The sequence below is a fragment of the Diadema antillarum genome, unplaced genomic scaffold (genome assembly GCF_040938485.1).
Source record: "Diadema antillarum isolate AM-2024a unplaced genomic scaffold, OU_Dant_1.0 scf00000167, whole genome shotgun sequence".
NCBI lineage: Eukaryota > Metazoa > Echinodermata > Echinoidea > Diadematoida > Diadematidae > Diadema > Diadema antillarum.
Genome location: NW_027271056.1, coordinates 2,529,572 through 2,549,111, shown reverse-complemented (window position 1 = coordinate 2,549,111; position 19,540 = coordinate 2,529,572). Strand labels below are relative to the sequence as shown.

General features: G+C 44.6%; 1 protein-coding gene across 2 annotated transcripts in view; it reads right to left on the bottom strand.

The window, feature by feature from the left end:
• LOC139722544 (heparan sulfate glucosamine 3-O-sulfotransferase 1-like) overlaps nucleotides 1-10,447 on the bottom strand; it is a 48,225-nt gene extending 37,778 nt beyond the window's left edge. The window contains exon 1 of one of the 2 annotated variants that reach the window (XM_071633833.1): nucleotides 10,410-10,447. In XM_071633833.1, the coding sequence (XP_071489934.1) occupies nucleotides 10,410-10,441 (32 nt within the window). In that variant the 5' untranslated portion in view covers nucleotides 10,442-10,447. Of the gene's footprint in view, nucleotides 1-4,107; nucleotides 4,157-10,409 lie in introns of those variants that run through there. The other variant, XM_071633834.1, reaches the window with a different exon arrangement.
• Between the last annotated feature and the right edge of the window lie 9,093 nt (nucleotides 10,448-19,540).

Here is a 19,540-nt window from a genome sequence, read left to right as displayed (position 1 = left end):
CTCTTCAACAAGGATTAGTAAGCTCGGGGTTCCAGTTTGCCGTGACAGATTTAACAAACACTGCATGCGATTATTGAGTAATGACGTCATCATGATTGTGAAGTTACGCCAACGCGATATGGCTGTAATTCATATGTAAATTTGATTAATTGCTTTGTCTGTCTGTTCGAGAGGACGAAGAATTGGGTTAACGGAAGATGCCCTTTCATTTATTTCAGCATTCGACGACACCCGTATTTCCCAACAATGCCAACATCTAGTGTAAGTATCATTGGTTCGCAGAAAGTAAGTTGATCAGCACAAAATGCAAGGAACAAAAATTCAATTCAATTCAATTCAATTCAATTCAATTCAATTCAATTCAAATCAATTCAAATGAATCTATTAGGATTTTTCTGCACTGAATATATATTACAAATGAAATACAGTCATTTCTTTTTTTTTATTTTCAAGACAATAAAACATGCAATATGTATATCCGAACATAATTGAGATATACGTGTACAGATTGAAGAAAAGAATAAGAAAGCACGTCAATTGGGAACCACTCGGGATATAGTGAATCATAATGATCTGACCAAATTATGGCGCATGTTATTGGGAGTGTGAGTGCAGAATATACAGTCGTTAAATAAGCATATAGCTTGAAGATACAACAGCCATGACAGCCTTAAAAGAGAGGAAAATGGGCAAAACATACATCATGTATACTTATCGAAAACAAAAATCAAAGGGCTTTGCTTATTAAACCCATCATACCTCGGGAACTCTACCTTAGCCGGTGTTGAAGAATTCCCTCATCATATAATGTTGTACAATCAGTTTTGAAGTTACATCTGCATGAGTAATCAAACCGGACACGGAGGAAATAACGCCTTAATTATTAAAGATCATACTTTAAGAAACATACTACAAGAGCTAAAGAGCTACAAGCTTTTAATTCCCGATAAGAGGCTCTGCTGGTTTTCTAAATTTTTTAATTTCAAAATGCACGACGTTTGCGGATCAATGACTTCAATTGAAGTGTGGTGTTAAGCTCGAGTATAGGTGTGGAACGGATCACAAAGCGATGATGAGTTTAATCCTTAACCTTGTGGCCGAGAGACTGATTACAGATTGGTTTCCTTGGTAACGGACTTCACATCTTATTCAACCCCATCCTTATAGTGGGTTGAATCTCTCGCACGTACGGACGCGATAAAACAACAGGCATGGCTGCACTTATCACGTGAAGTACATGAAACCGGTTCTGACGTTTAGATTGAATCGAGTTTATAAGACGAGTATCATGATGCCTGCGATTGAATGTGTTCGTGACCTCTGACCTCGGCAACACGCGTGGCGTCATGTCTCAACAAACGGATGTGACCAGTTTCTTTTGATGAAAAAGAAAAATCCCAAACATCTTCTCACTGGTTTAGTTCCCTAAGGAATACATACACTGTATATTTGCAGGACCATAATTGTGAGGGTGACCACCACACACTTTGCTGAAATAAGCAGAAACAAGTTGGAGGATGTATGGGTGGGGGCATCTTTATTGCCTTTTTTTGATGAAGAAAAGTTATTCTAAAGAAAGACCGTAGTACGGCAGATCATAAACCTTTAAGAAAAGTTACAGTATATAAAACTATCATGTTCTTTTCTATCTTATCGTTTTTTTTCTATCTTATCATGTTCTTTTCTATCTTATCATTTTCTTTTTTTGTAGGTGGGTTGGGGTTAGTGCTCGTGTTTGAAAGGGTTACGGGTCAATGCTCCCTAGCTCCCTCTTTACCCCCCCCCCCCCCTCTCTCTCTCTCTCTCTCTCTCTCTCTCTCTCTCTATCTATCTATCTATCTCGGTCGGTCTCTCTCTCTCTCTCTCTGTTTCTCTGATGTCTGTCTCTCCTTCTCAAAATGTCATGAATTTTCCAACGTCATGAATTTTCCGACTGTGCATTCATGAGGAAATTCTAGGACGTAAATCGGGCTTCATGTCACACCCTTGGGAAGATATCATGATGCCTAGCTGCTCTTGAATAGAGATCCTCCACACAGAATACTCTCTATTTTCCACCTAGTTTTTCTATTCCTAATCAGAGAGCGACCCTATATTGAACATCACGTTGCTTCGGGTGCAGCAAAGCGTATACGTACCGCACATCCGAAATTGCGTAGGCCCACCAGCAGGTTTTTGTGTTACGAGGTGCTTCCAGCATAACAATGTGGTAGAAACGCAAAATGAAGAAGACGAGGATGGGGAAGAGAAGATATATCATTAACCCATATAACCATGGAGTCATGAGTTTATACGATTGAGACACGTGTATCTGCTTCTAATCTCACGCCAAATTCATGCAAATATCTCAACGCAGTTTGAGAAAATATGGAAAAAGCCAAGTATACAAAAATACAAACAGAAAATATTTAAAAAGGCAAACAGGATTCTACTAACAAACAAAACCTGTATGAGAATCTTTTGTGGAAGCCAAGTTATTAACTCATGCTGAAAGGAATATTTGTTTTATATTAGTCCTTGCTGAATCATATGCCCTCATGGGAGGAGAAGATGTCGAATCCTAAAATGTTGTCTGCGATGAACGTAAATTAAACCACCACTGTGAAGAGAAAAAATAAAAATGCATCAAAATGATGCAGTAGATTATGTGAACCACATCAATAGGAGAGTGTGAATTAAAAACGACATCAGCGTGAAAGAAGGGATATCTCCGAACTAATTCGAACTTATTAATTGAATTAATTATTATATTAATCAATCAATTAGTCAATGGCTGAAAGGCACTGTTGATAAACGGGGCCTGATAATACGTACATGTCAACGGTGTCCCAAACTCTTTACGGAAATAACAGCGAGCTTCAGATCTTTGACGCTAATGGTTATACGCGCTTCGTCCCGAGTTGAACAGCTGTCTCGCGCATGTGCAACAGCGGTGAGTTGGCTCAGTCGGTAGCGCGTCTGCCTCACGATCCTAAGGACCCGGGTTCGAACCCGAGTCTGGACGGAGCAATGTTGTGTGTAATCATACCGTCCCCTCTAGCAAGAGGCAAAACACTCTGTCCCTCGGACAGGACATAAAATGGAGGTCCCGTGTATGGGAGAGTCACAACTCATGCACGTAAAAGATCCCGCTTCATTCATTTATCTCAAAGAGCAGGGTGTTTAACCCGGTGAAGTGATCCCACCTCACATCCATCTGGACCCCATGGAAGACCAGCTTAGCATAGCTGAGTATGGGCTATCCAGCCATCTTCTCAGATGGAAATGAACAAACAAACAACATTTTTTTCGCCTCATAGCCGCGTCGTATAGGATTATCGTCGAAGATGTACAGCTAATATTAAAAGTGGTAAAAACGAAGGTGATAGGTTTAAAACTGGTAAGATTTAACTTGCTAATCATGATGCGTCATCAAACACCGGAACTGTGGGTGTATAGACGGGAGAATAGGAGCTGTTGCTCATCCTTGCCCTGGGTCTAAAAGGACCTGGCAAACAATCCCATTTCTTCTCGGGAGGCGTGTAAACAAACCAGCGGGTAATGATTACAACCATGACGTTATAGCCTTCCAAATAGAACCCCGTAGTCATTCCGAGGAACAGCAAAGCGTGCACAATGATATACACGATCCATGGCGGCAAATCCAGAGAATGCAATAGTCATTACATGGTTGCAATGAATAAAGATTCATTTGCCTTTCATTTGTCTTTACCTATCGCTAGTATTGCGTATAGCATGTATAGTGAAGGTTAACAAAATATATTTCGAGGGTAGTTTACTCAACTGACACACTACAGAAATGTGATAGATGCATTTAGAATACTATTATTTATAAAATTATATTTAAATTGCTCTATAAAAGAAAACAACACAATCACCACGGTTGTATCATGAAAAGAATCGCAGTGCGCGTGCGCGTTAGAGCGTTGGTATACAATAATACTACACCACGCAGTGATGATGGTCAGAATGTAATCTAATAGTAAATCCATCACACACAAACACACACACGCGTGCGCGCACACACACACACAGTTTATGATAAAATACGTAAATGCATAGAACTATCTGTGATTATAGGCAAATCTAAGCAGAATAAGCGCTTACCTTCGCGCAGTCGTCTTGTTCTGTTCACTTCGCCACTCATTATGGAGGTACATGGTTCTGTAAAAAGCCGTGATAAAAGCGGACCTATACAAGCAAAATAATGATAATAATACCATCAACTCCCGCTTGCATCAATCCGTGGACCTGAGTAGCACTTTATGAAATAATGCAAAAACATGCTCTCAACTACGGGGAATAGCAGTAATCACCGTCGGTTGGCAGAGGGTTAAGTACCCATTTTGTCATTAGGCCAATCTTCGGCAAAAAGGAAAGGAAGAGCGAATGCTGTTCCTCGCCCCGCGCAAGGCTGCCCGAAGGCGAGGCAGGCGGCTGGACGGTAAAGTGCAGGTACGGTTGTTTAACGCGATGAATAATGATTCAAGGACCAACTTTCTCAATTATTTGAAGGAGGAAAGCCCCGAGCACATGTTGGTCTCTCATCTATTTTTCACGCAAAGGCCACTGCCTGACATTTCGGGATTTGTTTTGCTCCTGCCTCCTACATAACGTGTCTGGCAATAGCAAAAAATTAAGTCAGAAAGTCTTCTTCCCTCCTTCGCCCCCCCCCTTCCTTTCTGTCTCTCTCTCTCTCTTTGTCTTTCTCAATATCCTATACCTTCCGACTATTCGTTCACTCCAGTTCCTTGCATTTCTTTCAATCTCCATTTTCCTGTTTCGTTTCAGATCAAGATATCTCTAGTTTTATTCTCGCACTTAATCTCCCTCCAAAATGACCGGTTCCCCACCCCCTCTCTCTCAGAATGCTCATTGTCTCTTCTCACGAGCATATTATGAATGTTTTTTACAGTGCATTTGTATTTTCAAGTTAAATAGAAATGTTCTTATCTGAACGTTCACGTAAAGATGATGTACAATATAAATATATATATATATATATATATATATATATATATATATGATAAAAACACCCACACCTATACACACACACACACACACACACACACATATATATATATATATATATATATATATATATATATATATATATTACGCCCGTGTGTCTATGTGTGTGCAATAAATGCGCATCCACGTTATCCCTGTCCATTTGCATCACACAATGCTCGCACACACCGAATATCTCTGAAATTGGCTGGCTCACACGTAACTCGTCTTTCCCCAGCCACAAATCTCGTCTCTATATAATTTCCGCGCCAGACGAGATACCACAGAGGGGTTCTCGCGAGTCACTAACCTCGTCCAATGTATAGGAGTCAGATGATATGATCTAATAAACTTTCCGATCGTGGCGTAAGCAGTGACATAGCCAGTGAGCGAGGGGGGAAAGTGCATCGTCATTACGAGGCCCGACTGTTGATTCAAGAGATCGATCCATTTGTCTCCACATGCAGACAGGGTAGATACATTGCCCTTCTGAATGCTAAGAAATCCACATTCGTGGCTCCGGTACCTTTATCGCTTTTACGACGGGCACTTATTACACATGCGGCATCCGTCCACATCAGTTAAGAGAGTCGGATGTATAGAAATCGTACTTTTATATGGGTCTCTGCCATACGTGTATGCATTTTAAATATCAGTGTGACATTACCTTTACATTTGCGTGGTGTATATGATGTCGTACTAGGGAAGAACTGTAGTCCATATCATAATTATGTTGAGTACAATCATTGTACCTCATTAAATTTCATGACCAAAGCAAGCAAAACTTATCCCGATATGCCTTCTGCAAAATGCAAGAATTGCACTAGAATTTTACTATCAGTTTGTAGAAGACCGGTTAGAAAAATGAAAAAAAAAATCATCACAGGCTAATATTTTTGTCTGTTATTGTTTTGCTGTTAAAAAACAATCCTGCTTATTATGTAAAAATGAAGCCGTGAAAACTCATGTTATGGGTTGGAAATTGGTATTAGATCATTTTAAAAGAGTAGACAAATCTAATGTTATGAATATTCCATCAGAATACACCCGTCCATTGGTAGTTTGTTATCGGTATTAATATTAACAATAACAATAATAATGATTATAATAATGATTATAATAATAATAATAACAATAATAATGTCTTATTTATCCAGGACAGCCTATTTAGTGTTGCTACTGCTCTACCAGTTGGCCCTGCCATTACTATTACCCCAGCGTTGCCAGGTACCCATTTATACACCTGGGTCGAGAGGGACATAGTGGGTAAAAACATATTGTCCAAGGACGTAAGCACTGGGCGGGAATCGAACTCGGGTCCTCCGATTGGGAGTCCGGAGTCTTATCCACTATGCCACATACAGAGCCCCCATGCACGGTGATATACTAAGTATATCATATTATTGTGAGCAGCACTCCTTTCAAAAGCTGTGTATGTTTTCTCATCCATTTTTACATCATCACAAGCCAGTACAGTTCGACAATGAAAGAAAGAAGAGATAGACCATGAGCCATCTTGAGTTCAAACCGTGTCTTTCAGATTTCCAGCTATCTAACGAAGATATGAAACAAGAGGGGAAAAGGTGATAGTCTTATCAACCATTTCTTCTGGGCTAAAGCTGAAAAGATTTTTTCAAAGATGTATATCACTGTAATCATGTAAAGGCCACTCCTTTTTATCACACTTTTCTACTCAACTATTAAATTCTTGACAATGGATATAAAGATTAAAATGATGTGCATCTTCATCCAGATATTGTTTTAAAAAATATTTGCTATGAGTGTCGTCTAGACATTTTTAGAGACTTCGTCATGGGAACAGACATGACACGAAATTTGTGTGTGTGTGAGTGTGTATGTGTGTGTATGTGTGTGTGGGGGTGTGCGTTTCTATTTTCTTTTGGCTTGTTCTGTTGTTTGTTTGGTTGTTTGTTTGTTTTGTAGTCTCTTTTTTTAAGGCCACGGTTAGACGTGTTGATAAATATACTTGGTCCAGGTGGACGCTTAAGAGCTTCTCCTGGAAGCAGAACTGATGTTGATCAACATCCATCCTGGCGGAAACCTGCTGGTCTACCCAACCTTTGGGAGTATTTTTCACGCCAGTGCCACCCGCGAATAATGATAGGTGGATGGCGAAGAGATAGCGATGAATATCAACTCCAAACGTGACGTATTGAAATGGGTCCCAGCACACAATATCTGCAAACGGACATCACAGGGGCATCCTATCATCGAATAGCCGATGGTCTAAAGTGTGTTTATGAATAGTCGGATCATGGTGTATTTCTGAAGTGATTTTCATCGTTTGGGGCTGTTTTTTTGTTTTTTGTTTGTTTGTTTGTTTGTTTGTTTTTTTAGCTACCCGTATTTCCCCCGTACTATTCATCAGCGTCGTTTTGAGTGCGAAACACATATGGACATATCCCGCATTCTCTTCAACCGACAGTCTCGCGCAATTTGTTTACGTACATTCCCAATCAATCGGAAAATACAAAAACCATGAGACTCTGTAATAGAGTGAGCTCTTGTCTGTCGATGTGATTGCCCACTGTCGTTAAGCACGTCATGTTCGAGACCCCCTGCCAGAGACAATCACTGGAGCCTCGTCAATCATTCCGTAATGCCACAAATTGAATCAATGTCGGCGCGAAAAGTATGTTGCTATGACAACCGACAGCCAAGTTGCTCTTTCAAAATGTGATCAACGGATCCCTTGATATCCATGTACGATTGCCAGTTTTCATGATTGCTCACTATTGCTCTAAGTTCACATTTTTTAAAACGTCGACTGAGAATGCTCCAAACTTTCAAGAATCATGTCTACACACATCTGATAGGTACATCGAGATTGAATTGACAAACCCAGAGTTCAAGACCTTTGATTTTTCATTGAAAATTATAACTTATCGAAAATATTACAGTAGTTCTATGTATTAATCACAGTTTGAATATTTTCTTACAAGAACTCAAAAATAGTACCCCTTTGCCGCAGCACGCAAATACTTCAATACTCCTGCATATTCAGTGATGACTATAATCATGGTGCTGCTCTAGACAAACATTCTGGTCTCCATAAATCTGCAAAATTAACTCCATTAGTTTTGAGATTTTTTCAAAGTTAGTTCAATGTCTGGCAATAAGTTATGACATGCAACCAACAATTTTTGTCCCAGGTGTATCTTCCGTTTCAGAAATTCGGGTTAATTGCGTGTAGACGAAGCTTATTACCGGCACCCCGGGATGAATTTGAGAATCATTCAGTACCACCTTTCACCACAGACGGCTCGCGCATGGTTGAGTCTGTTTGAGTTAAGGGAGCGCGGCTTGGCAATTACCTTCGATTATTCCACACATTGCAAGCCGAGTTCTGAATCTCGTTTGGAGAGAAAATGAGAGAAACAGACAGAGAGAAAAAGGAGAGAGAGAGAAATATACAGAGGGTGATTTGTAGAGAGAATGAAGTAGAATAAAAGAGATATGGAGAGCAGTTGGAGAGAAAGAAGAGAATTGGAGAAGGTGAAGAAGGAGAAGAGGAGACGAGATGGAGAGGGAGATAAAGAAGGAGGAAAGAGATGGAGGGGGAGAGAGATGGGACAGCTGACAATAGCGGAGGAAGAGGGAATAATTATGAGAAAAAATCAGAAAGAAAGAAAGAAAGAGAGCAAATGAAGGTAGGTAACAAGGAGAAAAATAAATTGATAGAAAAATGAAGAAGATGATTCAGGGAAGGCTTCTCAAAGCTCTTCATATTTGTCGTCACATCGTTTCGCTACTTTGTAATAGCCCTTTAAGGTTTGTGAACAGTGAACATGGTCCTAGCACTGCACATTAAATATGACGTCCAAATTAAGCTTGTAGCATTCGCGTTTCCGACAAGGGTATGGACTTCTGCTTAGAATAGAAGCATAATGATGACAAAACGGGACACATTCCAGAGCCAAAATGTCATTTCATAAGATCATGGATGATTGTGTATCCCCGTAAGAGGGCTGTGTAATGTCTAAAGCCACGTTTTAATCTCTCTGAATTAGATTGACATGCTGAAATTATAGGGTATAGGATTGTAAACATTTAGCTGTTTTTTAAAGCACATGCCTACAGAAGCATGCGGGATGAGATCTGGTAGGTACAATGGCACCAAGTGGAGAAAACTGTGATTAGTCATGAATGAGCATGATTAACGAAGCGGAGGCAGCACTTTCGAAAAGACGCCACGAATTAATTAAGGTCATTCGTCAATAGTTTGTCCCCTTATACGATTGCTTTCTTTTGCAATGTATATGTCATGTAGATAATAAGAATGACGATGATGATGATGAAGCTGATGATGACAATGATACTAACAATAATGATAATGGAGCTTTTCAATGCTCGCTACACAAGATTAGAGTTTTTATTCAAACATCTAGTAGAAAATATATGTATGAGTCTGGCTAAGAACACGTAGATAGTTATTATAAAGGACAGGTCAAAGTATACAATATAGCTTCAAATAAAAACTCTATGTTTTCCATGTCAAATCTCAGAAGATAGATAACTTGAGGCATTCATGGACACATTCGTGATATAATATATAATGAAAAACACCTCTTTACTCCTATCATAAGAATAGCTGAATCCTAGGTTCAATTGACATGACTTTCGCCAAAAGTTGGCACGTATTATCCAGGACTATCTTTGGTAATAAATTGATGTGTTTTAGACTAACGAATAGAGACGTATAATGATATAGAGACGCACATTCGTGATATATTATAACTAAAAAAGCACCTCTCTACTCCTATCATAAGAATAGCTGAATCCTAGGTTCAATTGACATGACTTTCGCCAAAAGATGGCATATTTTATCCAGAACTATCTTTAGTAATTGACTGATGTGTTTTAGGTTAAAGAATACAGACGCATAATGATACATAACATTGCATTATATGCAAAACCTATCTTAACTATCAAGTTCTCTACTGAATTTATGCATCCTATGCCCAATTGCGATCGCCTCTAAAAGCCACATTTCACAAGCTTGAACAGAATATTGGAGAATATGCAGACCTTCTTTCCTTAAGTCATTTACGCTGGTAAATAGTATGCCACACTACCTGTCTATTTCATAGAATCCACATAATTCAGGAGTTATTATCTGATGAGAGACTGCATGTAAGGCAAAGATATTGGTGCTTATAGTCTTTAATTAAAAACCTCCAGCCATATCTCACTACTGTCAAACCTGCGTCATTGTAACTTCGGATACTGACATCCCGGTTTTATCTGGCACTTTCACGTAAAAATTCTGTCACATGTAATAAAATGGCTGTGATGTCAAACGAACAGTCGATCAGGCGTATATTGATTATGAATACAAAGCTAAGTAGCTTTTGTTATAAATCAAGACAAATACTTACATTTGTTCGGAGTTTATAGGCCGGTCAGCCATGGACACTCTGAGTAATATCCCCTAAGTATGCAGGCCGTGGCAAGGCTGTGGTATGAGCCCGCCTGGGGTGGCATGTTGGGTTACCGTCACCATTAGCTCGGGACAATCTGATGGGGAATCGGAGTTCTTTCTACCCACTTGTTGACCCGGATAATCTCGGTACTGCATTGGGCACGAGAGTACCTCGTCTGCTGCTGTCCGTCCGCGCGGGGCGCCTACTTAGTAGTGCCGAAGGCTTTTACAGCAACCACTGGCCGACTCGTGGCGAGCGCTTCCTTGCTCCAGATCGATATTTCGGCTCCTAGCCGTTTTTGCGGAGTAGTGCTGAAAAATGCTTGCCAGGATATACAGCACTCCCGTGCACACTCTTCACGTTTGGGATTTATGTGGACGTGAGGCCTAATGTAGTATAATCAAAGCGATGTGCTCTCCAGAGCGGCCAGTGGGATGCCTTTGCTGCAGGCGGCCGGCGGAGATTCGGGAGGCGTGTGTGAAATTCAACAGAATTCAAGGCGCCTCACACTTGGATGCGTTGTCGACCCACGCTAGCAATATCCTTCCGATCGAGAACACGTCCGCGGGTAAACTAATAATGGGGATTCGTAGCAGGCATGAGTTCAATTTAGAGAGCAGGAGACTGCTCAGCTCCATTCTAATGAAATGAACCAGCCTTATTTGTCTCAAGCCCGACAGCAAACGGTACTCCCATCCCTCGTAAATAAGATCAATATCACCAGACTGGTTACCAGACTAATACTGCCCGAAGAGGGTCCAGGAAACTCAACATGAGAGGGTCAAATTTAGGAACACTGTGCCTTGCAATCTTTCATTATGAAAGCTGGAGCCCCCGACAGGCTATCTGCCCATTTCACCTTTGTCCAAACTGAAATGAATCACCCGAGACGCCTTAATTTGAAATGCCTCCCTTTCTTCTCGCAAACTTGAGAGTCTCGAGTCAAAAGGTGATCTGTGAGAGTCGGGATTGTGCGGAGCGGAACGTGAGTAGGATTTTTCGCGCCTGATTATGTGCTCTCTGACAACGAAGCTGGCGGATCGGGTGATGCGATCATGTTCATAAAGAGCCCGGTGGTGGGGATGTCCTAGGCCAGTGTATTGCCACAACAGCCTCTAGCTGTCGCTCTATCCTTGTCTCATTAGCTCTCCCCTTTATCAATCAGCGATGATTTAAATAAGGGAGAGAAAATGAGGGAGTGAAAGTCAGGGGAAAGAATCAGTATACATAAATATATTATACTATACTATACAAACATACATACGTACATGTGTGTGTATGTGTGTGTGTGTGTGCGTGTATACACAAATCCACATAATTGAACGTTAGGTGTGTGTGTGTGTGTGTGTGTGTGTGTGTGTGTGTGTGTGTGAAGCGAGTCGGTTGATCACTGTTAGCATGATCTTACCTTGATGAACAAAATCGTAAAATAACTGCTTACCATGCAATTTTCAGCCTTTATCAAAACTAAGTGCTATATGAAACTTAAAAAAAAAGAAAGAGACATGCGAAATATCAAGATGATGTTAATTTTTGTTTCCTCAAGACCATTCTTAATTTTGAATGATTAAGGAAGATGGACATGGCCGGCGAAAACGGGGGGCTGGGGGCTCTTTTTTGGCACCATACCCCGGACGTGCGTAAGTGGCACTAGAAAGAAAAAGATAGAAACCATGAAGTGTGAGAGCGGTAAGGTCATGTTTTTGCGCTGAAGACCTTTGGGAAGTGGAATGCGAAAGATGAGCTGACGACCTTTTTCAATTTAATTCAATTTTATTTTATTTATTTATTTTTTGCTTGTTAGCTGAAGAAACCCGGAAGTGGCACCAAAAGTTGCGCTTGCCTTGTTAGCTCATGACACCCGAAAGTGTCCCCCCACACACACACACTTTTGAAAACGTTCTCCCGGCGGTGATGGAAACGGCGTGTCTTTAAGTAACTGGTCAATGTCATACTGTTTTTGTTATAAAGATGTTTGTCGTTATTGTAACTAATGTGACTCATCAGAGAACACTACATGGTTAATGTTTCTAAGAAATAAATATCCGCGATAAAATATCTGAGTCACTGAAGGTCTGACAATGACCCATCCAAGCACACACACACATGCACACACACACACACACACACACACACACACACACACACACACACACACACACACACACACACACACACACACACACATCTCAACGCAAACTAACGCAAAATGTTGTGTCAGTGCGAATTAAGAGTACACTTTCCATGGCACTGACATGAATGGATGTGTCTTGGCGCGCGAGCTCAGCTGTCGCGGTACTTATACCCCAACTGCGTCCGCATCGAGCGACGCACGCATGTCACTCTAGTGGCGTCATCATTAATCAAACTGTTTGCTCAGGCGAGATCGAAATCCCAAAGGATTGTGAGTGAATCTGAAGCTGCGTTGAATCAGACCAAATCATACAACTACATGGGGACCGGCAAAATGGTAGGGTTGATAAAGGAGACTTCTAACATTTTCCTCAGGAAAGACTTCAGGATTTCACTAATATTGAAATAAAATAAAGGTGAGAATACTGGGTGCAAAGTCAGGCCACACAGATATTCACTGGATCTATACTATTCTCTTCCCTATACACCTAAGTACTTTTTGACGATTGACATAAAAAAAAAACTGTGAAAAGATTTCTATTCATAGCGTCTGAAATCGCTGAAGAATGAAAAACGGTGAAAAATACATCGTAGTGTCACTTCATACGTGCCCATATAGTTTTCATTTCACCACAATGTCACTGACCGTAATATCTTCCTCTCTCCTATTTCCTTTCCGTTTCTCATCGTCCATATCAATCTCTTTTCTCTTCTCTTTTCCATTCCTATCTCTTCGGAATTCTTCTTTTCTGTCATGCTCTTCATCCAATGCCGCTCCTTTTCTTCACAGCTCTCATAATATATATTTGCTTCTCTGTCCATTTTCTTCTACAGTGATATGTCATAGCAATTCCTTTCCTGCCGACAAAGTCGAGCAAATATTCTTTTGTTGTATTGAAGGTTCGTAGTTATGTTCATACTTACTGTTAATACTTTTTAGTTTTTTGGCGGCTTTGATGTTCTTGTTGGCATAAAAGTGCAACCTACGATCTCGTACTTTTCGTAGCTTACCTGAGAAAAAGGCCCAAGTAAACTCTTGTAATCACTTGTCATCAGGCGTTCATCATCATCAGTTTCAAGTGTGTTCATGGCAGATGAGGGTGGGGGGCAGGGGTGGAAAATTGGTCCCAGATTGTATTCATATTCTTGAAATCCCATGTTCAAATTTTCACAGAGCTTGGAAGGTATCATTGCTAGAAAGATGGAATACATTCTTGCACAAATGGGCACCATTCCCTATTAGGGGCAACTGGCAAAAGTTTCCGGGGATGGGATGGGAGAGACAAAGAACGAAATAAAGTATGATGGGATGCATCGCGCTAATTTCTCGAGTCGTTTTCACATTATCAAATAGCGCGCTACTATCCCACTATTTCAGAAATTTCCCGAGTTGGACTCAAGATATTTTCTCGATCATAGCGATACGATTACCCCGCCAATTTCTGTTCACATTATTAAATAGCACGCTATTTCGTGATCGGGTTAATTTCCCAAGTCAGAAAATAGCGCGCTATTTAGAAACATCGGGCTGATGTATTCAGAAAATAAACCGTAATAATTCAAAAATCTTTGAAACAAAGACTATCACAATAGTTTCTACATTTAGTAAAAATTTAAATCATATCATTTCATGCCATTCGCATCACAAAGAATCACAATTTCTTGGCTAAAGCTCTCTATATTGACAGAACACCCCCAGCTGCCCGCTGGCCCTGCACACTGAGCACTCAGTACACCCCCTGCACACCCCCAGCTGCCCGCTGGCCCTGCACACTGAGCACTCAGTACACCCCCTGCACACCCCCAGCTGCCCGCTGGCCCTGCACACTGAGCACTCAGTACACCCCCTGCACACCCCCAGCTGCCCGCTGGCCCTGCACACTGAGCACTCAGTACACCCCCTGCACACCCCCAGCTGCCCGCTGGCCCTGCACACTGAGCACTCAGTACACCCCCTGCACACCCCCAGCTGCCCGCTGGCCCTGCACACTGAGCACTCAGTACACCCCCTGCACACCCCCAGCTGCCCGCTGGCCCTGCACACTGAGCACTCAGTACACCCCCTGCACACCCCCAGCTGCCCGCTGGCCCTGCACACTGAGCACTCAGTACACCCCCTGCACACCCCCAGCTGCCCGCTGGCCCTGCACACTGAGCACTCAGTACACCCCCTGCACACCCCCAGCTGCCCGCTGGCCCTGCACACTGAGCACTCAGTACACCCCCTGCACACCCCCAGCTGCCCGCTGGCCCTGCACACTGAGCACTCAGTACACCCCCTGCACACCCCCAGCTGCCCGCTGGCCCTGCACACTGAGCACTCAGTACACCCCCTGCACACCCCCAGCTGCCCGCTGGCCCTGCACACTGAGCACTCAGTACACCCCCTGCACACCCCCAGCTGCCCGCTGGCCCTGCACACTGAGCACTCAGTACACCCCCTGCACACCCCCAGCTGCCCGCTGGCCCTGCACACTGAGCACTCAGTACACCCCCTGCACACCCCCAGCTGCCCGCTGGCCCTGCACACTGAGCACTCAGTACACCCCCTGCACACCCCCAGCTGCCCGCTGGCCCTGCACACTGAGCACTCAGTACACCCCCTGCACACCCCCAGCTGCCCGCTGGCCCTGCACACTGAGCACTCAGTACACCCCCTGCACACCCCCAGCTGCCCGCTGGCCCTGCACACTGAGCACTCAGTACACCCCCTGCACACCCCCAGCTGCCCGCTGGCCCTGCACACTGAGCACTCAGTACACCCCCTGCACACCCCCAGCTGCCCGCTGGCCCTGCACACTGAGCACTCAGTACACCCCCTGCACACCCCCAGCTGCCCGCTGGCCCTGCACACTGAGCACTCAGTACACCCCCTGCACACCCCCAGCTGCCCGCTGGCCCTGCACACTGAGCACTCAGTACACCCCCTGCACACCCCCAGCTGCCCGCTGGCCCTGCACACTGAGCACTCAGTACACCCCCTGCACACCCCCAGCTGCCCGCTGGCCCTGCACACTGAGCACTCAGTACACCCCCTGCACACCCCCAGCTGCCCGCTGGCCCTGCACACTGAGCACTCAGTACACCCCCTGCACACCCCCAGCTGCCCGCTGGCCCTGCACACTGAGCACTCAGTACACCCCCTGCACACCCCCAGCTGCCCGCTGGCCCTGCACACTGAGCACTCAGTACACCCCCTGCACACCCCCAGCTGCCCGCTGGCCCTGCACACTGAGCACTCAGTACACCCCCTGCACACCCCCAGCTGCCCGCTGGCCCTGCACACTGAGCACTCAGTACACCCCCTGCACACCCCCAGCTGCCCGCTGGCCCTGCACACTGAGCACTCAGTACACCCCCTGCACACCCCCAGCTGCCCGCTGGCCCTGCACACTGAGCACTCAGTACACCCCCTGCACACCCCCAGCTGCCCGCTGGCCCTGCACACTGAGCACTCAGTACACCCCCTGCACACCCCCAGCTGCCCGCTGGCCCTGCACACTGAGCACTCAGTACACCCCCTGCACACCCCCAGCTGCCCGCTGGCCCTGCACACTGAGCACTCAGTACACCCCCTGCACACCCCCAGCTGCCCGCTGGCCCTGCACACTGAGCACTCAGTACACCCCCTGCACACCCCCAGCTGCCCGCTGGCCCTGCACACTGAGCACTCAGTACACCCCCTGCACACCCCCAGCTGCCCGCTGGCCCTGCACACTGAGCACTCAGTACACCCCCTGCACACCCCCAGCTGCCCGCTGGCCCTGCACACTGAGCACTCAGTACACCCCCTGCACACCCCCAGCTGCCCGCTGGCCCTGCACACTGAGCACTCAGTACACCCCCTGCACACCCCCAGCTGCCCGCTGGCCCTGCACACTGAGCACTCAGTACACCCCCTGCACACCCCCAGCTGCCCGCTGGCCCTGCACACTGAGCACTCAGTACACCCCCTGCACACCCCCAGCTGCCCGCTGGCCCTGCACACTGAGCACTCAGTACACCCCCTGCACACCCCCAGCTGCCCGCTGGCCCTGCACACTGAGCACTCAGTACACCCCCTGCACACCCCCAGCTGCCCGCTGGCCCTGCACACTGAGCACTCAGTACACCCCCTGCACACCCCCAGCTGCCCGCTGGCCCTGCACACTGAGCACTCAGTACACCCCCTGCACACCCCCAGCTGCCCGCTGGCCCTGCACACTGAGCACTCAGTACACCCCCTGCACACCCCCAGCTGCCCGCTGGCCCTGCACACTGAGCACTCAGTACACCCCCTGCACACCCCCAGCTGCCCGCTGGCCCTGCACACTGAGCACTCAGTACACCCCCTGCACACCCCCAGCTGCCCGCTGGCCCTGCACACTGAGCACTCAGTACACCCCCTGCACACCCCCAGCTGCCCGCTGGCCCTGCACACTGAGCACTCAGTACACCCCCTGCACACCCCCAGCTGCCCGCTGGCCCTGCACACTGAGCACTCAGTACACCCCCTGCACACCCCCAGCTGCCCGCTGGCCCTGCACACTGAGCACTCAGTACACCCCCTGCACACCCCCAGCTGCCCGCTGGCCCTGCACACTGAGCACTCAGTACACCCCCTGCACACCCCCAGCTGCCCGCTGGCCCTGCACACTGAGCACTCAGTACACCCCCTGCACACCCCCTGCACACCCCCAGCTGCGGCTCTGCATATTCTTAGATTGTGTCAAAAAAAAAGCTGTTAGAAAAAGTGGTTGCATGAATGCATTTTTTGTACTGTCTTTTTATCACTAACTACTGAAGGCAGTGATGATTTGACAGTACAAAGAAATGCATTCATTGCACCACTCTTTTGAACAGATTTTTTTCCTCGATCATATGTCTACATATAGTGATTGTTCTATGTTTATGCATTAAAGGACAAGTTCACCTTCATAAACATAAGGATTGAGAGAATGTAGCAATATTAGTAGAACACATCATTGAAAGTTTGAGGAAAATCAGACAATCCGTTCAAAAGTTATGAATTTTTGAAGTTTTTGTACAGTACCCGCTGGATGAGAAGACTACTGCAGTGTATGAATAACTTGGATGTCACATGCGTACAACAATATAAGGAAAATATAAAGAGAATTTCACAAAATTCCATCTTTTGAAAAAAGTACACATTCCCCTGACTCGTTACCGACAAATGTTATGGGTAATATTATCCCCTCTGCCTTTAGAAAGAGGCAAGTCAAGTGCTCTTTTATTATGCGAAAAAAGTGAAAATATGTTGAATTTTCTTTTACATTTTCTTTATACTGTTGTACGCATATGACTCACAAGCTGTAGTAGTCTCCTCATCCAGCGGTTCCAACACAAAAATTTAAAAAATTCATAACTTTTGCATCGATTGTCCAATTTTTCTCAAACTTTCACTGATGTGTTCTACTAATATTGTTGCATTTTCTCAATCCATATGTTTATGAAGGTGAACTTGTCCTTTAATGTCCGGATTGTGTGTTGTTATCCCTGTTATGTGTTGTTGTGTGCGTATATACACTACATATCATGGACACACATTTTCCTCTTTGACACAGCACACTTCACCTCAAACAGTAAACGAAGAGCCCGAAACAGCACCCCATCTCTTGCTTGCTCTGTAGACAACCAGCTCACATTATACTTAGTACATGCACTCTAAAATATGACCAGGAAACGAAGACAAAAAAAAAAACAGTACAACAGTTTGATATTTTTTCTTCTGTAGGATTTAGTATTCCACTCTCCACTTCAAAAAGTATGTAAACCAATTAAGAGCCCAAAACGGATTCTACCAGACAATATCCAATTGTTATACAGTACAGTTACTTCTCTCAGTGAATCTTCCCGGTCACCATTAAAAACGGAAGTTCTAGCAGTTAAAGCTCGTTTACACCGAGCACGGTAACGGCAACGGTCCGGGTTTTTTTCCCCCTGTGGTGCGCTAAAAAGAAGTGGTTCTGTTACATCAGTTCCCCAGCTGATAAATTTGCTACAAAATGAATCTTTACTGCGGTGGGTGATTTTGTTACTGTCGATTTTGAGATAAGAAAAACATTTTGGGTGACTTGGCACCGGTTAGCAATTTTTTGTTTTGTTTTTACAACAGAACCAGACATTCTCTCTGGGGCACCACAGCCAAAAACAGGACAGTTGCCATTATCGTGCTCAGTGTAAACACACCCTGGGTGCAGCCAATGAAGATGTTTGTGGTCGGTAGTTGTCTTTGTCCCGCAGCACGCCGAGTGAAGTCAGGAATTGGAATCGCGATGCCATCCGTCACTGGCCAAACACCTAGCGACAGGAAATAGAAAAAAAAAACACAAAACACAAAATGTGACCTGGCGTCAATACAAAATAGTTTAGGTTTGACAACCGTAATAAGACATACACTGGCTGTCTAAATTGTGGTGAATGGTTGTAATAGAAAATGTATTACACGGACATGCAGTGGTTAATTAACCAAGTACATGTACAGTCATATTTGTATTCTACCATAACGCATGGCCCTCCCTTTAGCCAGGGAGGTTAGGTTGTCTCTTCAACCTCCCCGTTTTAGCTACACAAAAAAAGAAATGTTCAAATGCTTGCGCCGAAAGAATATTAAATGTCGAACGTAATCTTCCGATTTAGTTTCATCCTTCCCAATACAGCGTATACGTATCACTTACAACTATCGGTGGTTGTGGTAAAGTGGAGCCCACGAGAACACCGCGCTATCCCCGGAGGATGATGTCCACCCAAACGGCTGTGTTCTTCTTCGCCCGGTTTACGAGGATGATGCAGGTGCAGGGACGTTGAGTAGTAGAGTAGGGTCCACTGCAACACTCACACACGCTCCTTCAGAGGCGACACGATGGCAGACTGGTACATCGTCGCTGATGCACCAGACGTCATTCTCCCCCTTTTATACTATTTTCTCAAATCAAACTACATGCACCTCTATT